Source organism: Pteropus vampyrus, unplaced genomic scaffold, assembly GCF_000151845.1.
Source record: "Pteropus vampyrus isolate Shadow unplaced genomic scaffold, Pvam_2.0 Scaffold82, whole genome shotgun sequence".
Taxonomy (NCBI): domain Eukaryota; kingdom Metazoa; phylum Chordata; class Mammalia; order Chiroptera; family Pteropodidae; genus Pteropus; species Pteropus vampyrus.
In genome coordinates, this window is record NW_011888863.1 from 6,594,786 (window position 1) to 6,601,728 (window position 6,943).

The following is a 6,943-nucleotide window of genomic DNA, read 5'->3' on the forward strand; positions in this document are numbered from 1 at the left end:
TAGTTATGCTCACGGATCTCAAAAAGAGAAGGCATGCCACACCATGCAGTGTTGGGGAGGCTACATGAGAAAGGACCAGAGTCAGGAAGCAGAGAAAACAAGCAGAAAATGTGGGCTAGAGCCTTACTGTAGTTTCTGTGAGAGGAATGGGCAGGGGAAACAGGCTTAGGATTTGCCAGTGTAAATGATTTTGTCAGACTCTGGGATTTAGGGTCTGCAGTCTGGGATGTGGCCCTAGGGTGATGAGAGCTGGGCAATACTCTGCCAGAGTGTGAGAGAGAGCCTGATAAAAGAGGGGTTAGGGCTCATGCGCTCTGAATTGGTTAGTTTCCATATGAAAGGCATGCTTGCAAGTGAGTCATTTACTTTCTCAAGGAATTGGGTAACCCTGAGAGGGGCAGTCCTTCCAGTGTCCCAGCATCAAAAATACAGATGAAAAAGACATACTTGTTACACAACATGCCTGGGAGTCAGTTTTCCCTTTGTCTTTACCCCACCTTTAGGCGCTTAGATAATTTTCCTTTCTCCTCTTCCACATGAGTGTTTCTACAATTAAACTTTAACTCTGTATCTAACAAATGCCTTAGTTTAATTTTCGTATGTGAGAATTATTCTGGAGTAGTTTTAGGTTGAATACCTTGATGTAGAGCCAAATTAAGCAGTTGTTTGGAGAACACGGGGACAGTAACTTTGAGGCAAGGAACCATCGTGTTCCCATTATTGTAAACTGTCAGACTTGTCATGCCATTGCTTCCCAGGAGAATCGAGTCAGACAGTAGGAATTTTCGGAAAGCCACATCCATCTTCTTCTGAAGGCTATCTTAGCAGCATTTCCTGTAGCGTTCATTCTTTAATCCTCCCCTTTGTAGTACGGTACTGGTCACAAGATCCCTTCTCTCACAACACTTTATTCCCATTAGAGCTGCTTGTTTTTTTATACATAGAAACCTCAGAAGTACCTTTTTTTTTTTTCCTTTCTCTCTAGAAAGAAAATGAGGGCTAGTTTTCTATTTCCTACTCTGGGGGTGTTACATTTGTCTGAAAAGCCAAATTATATTTAGAATCTGATTTCAGCTTTTTCTGAAACAAACTTTATTGAAACTGTCACTGGTGAGACATGAAATTGAATTATTTCAGTCAAATTAATATATTTTAAGCAACTTGAAATAAATAATTGAATAACACTAGAGATCAAGAAGGGAGAGCCTCCCTATACTTTTAATAAAATTGAGACTTGCTTCTAGGTTTTGGCATAGCCTAACGCTTCTAGATTTGCCTCACCAGCCAGAGATTACTTTGTTAATAAGTACTTCTGAGCTATGGGCGTGAAATAAAAAAGGAACCATCCACACTGAAAGGGAAATTGTTCTACTTGGTGCTATAGTTGCTATAACTTCCTTTTCTGATACCAGTGAAAACCCAGAGGGAAGGTGACGGTGGTTTTTGCCACAGGAGCAAGGTTCACAGAGGAAATGGACTAGCTACCTGATTGCTTTACATATATTGCATCTTCTACTTTGTAAGCAACATTTTATATCCTTCAAGAGCTCTTGCCTTCACCTCTAGGGAGAAGGAAAAGGGTATTTATGGACTAGCATTAGAATATGATCTGAGTTATAAAAGATTATAATACATAGTTATTGATGATTTGGAATGTGAAGTCCCACTTAGGAAGAATTAATAAGGGAAATGTAATCCCGAAAGCATGAAAGGGAAAAAGAAACGTATTCATTGTAAGATATAGTCTGTCATCTTGCTTGAACATAACTCTAAAAGTAAATGCTAAGAACTTCCATAGTCGTGAACTTGTATATCTATAAAATAACAAGAATTTGCTGAACTTTATAAAGTGAACTTGAATACAAGTATCAGATAACTCAGAAATTGTATGGCCTAACATTACATTTGTCACACAGTTGGCAGAAAAGTGTGGCGGTTGTTGCTATCTTGAAGGTGTGAGCCCTGTCCATTTCGATGGTGGCTCTGCAGCTCCTGCTGCACCATCCACATCTTTGACCTAATTCCCTCCTGAGAAGGCCTTGACAGGAGAACGGTTAACATGAACAGGTAGCAGGCTAGCAGTTGCCTTAATCAAGCTGGAATGGTGATGAGAACCTTTCAGAATGTTTTCAAATCTCTAAATCCTGTGTGCTACAATGAGGCTGTGATTGCCATAGAATACAGCAGACAGTTCATGATAAGTCATAGGTAATTAGTGTTCTTTTCTAGAAATTTAAATGCAAAATGTAGTGCTAAGATATATCTGATAAAATGAATTTTGTGTCCTTTTATTTCTACATTATCCAGTTGTGGAAATGAAATTTATAGCACTGGTTACAGGAAGTTGCAAATTAATGCATGAGGAACAACTGGTGAGAACTTTGTTTTCAAAATGAGTACAACGGATGGTGTCACATAAACATGTTGAAATGTGTTAAAGAGTCATCAACATTTCTTGTCTTTACGTCCATATGGAGCCAGACAGAATCTGGCAGAACAAGACATTTTTCTTCATTTAATCCTCTCAACAACTTGTGACTTTTATAAATAATGATCCTGAGACTTGAGAGGTCACATAGCACATAAGGGTTTAAATCCCCAGTTGCTCTTATTAGAAAAATATATGTGACTCTAGAAATAATGCAAGAAACAAATATGAAGTAGGGAGATATAGGTATCTTCTTTAGGGATATGCCTACAGATTAACCCATATATTTAGACTTTCATCTTTTCGCATGTTTTAGTATATTCAGTGTGAATTATATGCCCTCTCCAAATCATTGCTTGTGCCTAATTAGCGAGAGCTGTTCATTGTTGACTAGAAATGAGGCAGTATACATAATTTGATTCAATTGCAAAATAGTTTTTCATTTTAAAAGTAGATCCTATAAAGATCTTTAAAGACTGCTAAAATAGGTGACTTTTCTGTTAATTCATACCCAATAAATTCTTAAGAAATGGGCCAATATAAAACAGTGACTTCGTTTTTTTACATAGAGTTAATGTGCCAACCCCGCATGTTCTAATGGCATTGAAACTAATAATTTTGGCTATATTTAAACAACATTAAACACATTGATAAAAATAATTGCTAAATATTACTCTTTTACTCTAACAGCTATTGTAGAGTTGCTCTCTAAGACACGTGAGTGAGAATTTTGTTGTCTAAGGACTTCAGCTTATATGCTTAAGAACTTCAGTTGCTGGTATATAGAAGGTTCTTAATAAATGGTTGCTGAATTTAATTGAACTAATTTCTTTTATAGTACAAAATGATGATTAGTTTACTTAAATATCATCAAAACATTTATGCACCAACAAAGGGAAGTATATGCTATAATTTTAAAGTATAATTTTAATGCAAACACAAAATCTCAATATAGTATTTAAATAATTTTGCTCATATAGAAAGCATGATGTTCCTTGGAAATTCCTTGGAATATTGACTTAGGGCTACTTCTTCCAATATTGGCCACTTTCCTCTCTCCTTTGTTTTCCTGTTTACTGATGTATGTTCTGCCTCTTTGCAGTTCAACAACATGTTGCTGTACTGTGTGCCAAAATTCAGCTTGGTGGGCTCTAAATTCACAATTCGAACCAGGGTTGGCATCGATGGAATGCAAATTGTAGAGACTCACAATGAGGAATATCCACATACTTTCCAGGTGTCTGGGAAAGAGAGAACACTGGAACTGCAAGCTAGGTAAGAGAACCATTCTATCACACAGCTTTCCAAAAGTATCCGAATGAATCATAGACAAGAATAATTCTGAAGATCTTTCCCAAGTGAATGTTACAGACCTCTGGGAAACTGGTTGAACGCAAGTAGAGAGATATAAGCTCTTGAGAAGCAAGAATTATGTATTCCCTTTGGATTCCTCCTTAGTGCCTAGGATGGTGGTTTTCAGATAGTAAGCATCCAGTAAATCTTATTTACTCTTCAGATTTATAAGGTGCTCAGAGAATGAAGTCGTTATATTTAAGCTGGAGTTTTGAGCCTTGTGGGAAAAGGTTCTCCCCTAACCCTTTTCCCTCCATCATTCCTTTGGGTCCACAAATGTTTATTGATGCTTATTATTCCATGCTAAATGTTGGAGCTTTAACTCTCAGTCCTTCAGAGGCTCTGCATTCATGGAAATTCACGGCACTTTGATGGAGAGAATATTTGGAGGAGGAAGGGTAGAAAAGGTAATCATTCTCCTGCCACAGTTGGAGAATACTTGAAAAAGACCATTTGGGGCCTTGGTGGCCTCTAGCAACCAGGACTTCTGGAAAGGTGGCTCCTCTTATTTGTTTTATTGAGTGGAATAGAAAGGGCTGGCATTCTAGCATTAATCTTCCTAGCATAACCATGTTTGAAAAGAAAAACATGAGAACTACTGCAGTAGACCACAGCTACCTCATCCGTGAACCACTGGAAGACAAAGTGCTGTCTGGTTTTTAAACATCTGCGTTAGAAGACTGTCATCTATTTATCCTATAAAGTCCTAGCATGGTGAAAATTGGGATACTCCAGAAAGTCAAAGATCAGAGGGTTAAATACCAATTCCAGCTCTGATGGTTCTGATACCTTAGAATCCATGGAGAGTCAGAGAGCCCTTCTGTTCCTTTCTGTTCCCTTGTACCAATAGCATGTAGATCTGGCTGCTCAGGTGAATTCATCCTGGAAATTTGTACTTAGTAATTGTGCAAGAGCTTAAACTTCAGACTTCCAAAAGAGAATAAATCATTTTAGCAGGAATCTATGCCCTGGAAGTCAGAGAATTGGTAAAACGAGAGTTGTGGAAGATGGGGCAGGTTGGCAAAGTTTGAAGAAGTTGCCACCCAGTTCTTCGATTTCCCACAGAAAATATATACTGAACCTGACTTACGGGGCTGACAGGGGACTACTCTGAGGATTAGAGGGGGGCATTTCAAGCATAAGTTAAAATGGTGGAAGACTCGGCTTTGGATATCATGGTGTTTCTACCTTGTCACGATGGGGTTTGGGCCCCAGCCGTCAAACATAAGAGAAGAATGTATGATGTTGACTCACTGAGTGATCGGACTGGTAACAAGGAGGATTCACCAACAGTTCTCATGATAGAAGTCTTCATTGCAGAAGAATGAAGGTGCTGCTGGCTCTGAAATATCAACATTCTTCCAAATCTGCAAACCCAAGAGGTGTGTCTGAACAGCAGGAGAGAGATTGATTATCAAAGTTTCTTGGGTTACCTAAATTGAAACTCCAGCCCTCCATTAGCAGGTTGGGCTGTTTTCTCGTTAGGAGGGGGCTGATTCATGAGGAATTTTCTTAAGTACAGGTAATCATCACTTTGTAGAGTTCCAATATGAGTACTGACTGGGTATATTCCAATTAGTACTGAAAACATGGACTTTTTTCTTAAATTTCTTATTCCCCTAATGTCATTGCTTTAGTTATATTTATGATTATATGGTGAATTGAAGATCTAAATTGTTTTTACTTTTCATCTAGTCTATAATGACTCAAGAATGGAGACAAACATGAAGGTCTTAGAAAGTTAGAGTGTTAGAGGAATTACATGGAACTCAAAAGTTAGATATATATTTGGAGATATTTAAAGAGAATTCACGTCTGAAACCACCTGGAAAAAAAGCCTTTTCCTTTTCTTGCTAAATGAGCTAGCCTCAAGAGTGACCTCAAAGAATATTTCAAAGAAATATTCTGTGCACTCTATGTTCAAAGGAATATAAAATATTCTTGTTTAATATAATTTTTATTCAATGGTTTTCTATTGCTAAATGGATATAAAAGTATAGTGATAAGTAAATTAAACAAAGGAGTAAAAAAAATCTGCCATGACTGAGAAAGTAAAACAAAAAGCACTAAAATTTTGTTAAGGTTCTTTGCATTTAAAAGGCTAAAAGCACTAGCAAATACCTATGCTTTCAGGGCAATAGAGCTGATTTTGTGGGAACGGGGCACAGCAATAGGAAGAAATCTTTTTTGAGCTTGGTCCAAGATTCCCCAGATGAACAATAAGCAGAATCTTCCATTTGACAGGCACAGATTCCAGAAGCATTCCTGGCACTTCATGGTGCTTAATAATAAATTTGCTGGAAAGCTATATAGTGTCACAGGAGCAGACCTCCTGCCAAACTCATGCATATGTGATACCTATAGGACCAAGACATGTGACATTCTGGCCGGAACTCAAACTTAGCTCAGGCCTACCAAACACATGCCAACAGAGCCCACTCTTTGACACTCTTCAAAATCCTTCAATTTGAAGATCTTAGAGTCTACTAAATGGGATTTTGCTAATAAAGCACACAACAACAGTCAGCTATATAAGCTATCTGCAAGGGAGATGAAATAAAAAAAAATTTGCCTTAACAAGAAAACAGGAATTTTTTCAAAGAAATTTTTCCCCAACATATAATTATTAAATACTTCCAAATCTGCAAACCCAAGAGATGTGTCTGAACAACAGAAGAGAGATTATCAAGGTTTCTTCTCTTGCCTAAATGTGGACTATGAATCTGTGAAACTTCTTTCCTACAGGCATTAGAAATTTTTGTTTTATAATTGGTTAGGTATGGTATTACCTGAAGCCTTCTAGGAAAATAAATTAAATTATTTATCAAAGGAAACGTTAAATAGCTGCCTACAGCCTTACGAAGATATTTTAGACTTTCGAGGATAATTATCTTTTTTAAGATGGGCTGTGACTAGTAACCTTTAAAAGCCTCATCTGTTTTTATAAAGGTGAATTGGAAGACTAGTTGTATATCCAGTATAATGCTAGATCTCCAGAGTTACCTGATTTATACAACTGGATGATGGTTGTTAAACTTTATGTCAGGGCAGTATGTTACTAGAAGCTAAACTTCTCTCAAAAATTATTCAAAATTTATGTGTATCAAAATAAATGGATGGTCTAAAGTTCTTTTTAAGAATTTATTTGTTCATTTGCCAGAG

The 6,943-nt window shown here is 37.2% G+C and overlaps 1 protein-coding gene across 1 annotated transcript in view; it reads left to right on the forward strand.

The window, feature by feature from the left end:
* FGD4 (FYVE, RhoGEF and PH domain containing 4) overlaps positions 1 to 6,943 on the forward strand; it is a 187,546-nt gene that overhangs the window by 162,724 nt on the left and 17,879 nt on the right. Inside the window, exon 11 of the mRNA XM_023532410.1 lies at positions 3,531 to 3,703. Within this exon, the coding sequence (XP_023388178.1) occupies positions 3,531 to 3,703 (173 nt within the window). The remainder of the gene's footprint in view (positions 1 to 3,530; positions 3,704 to 6,943) is intronic.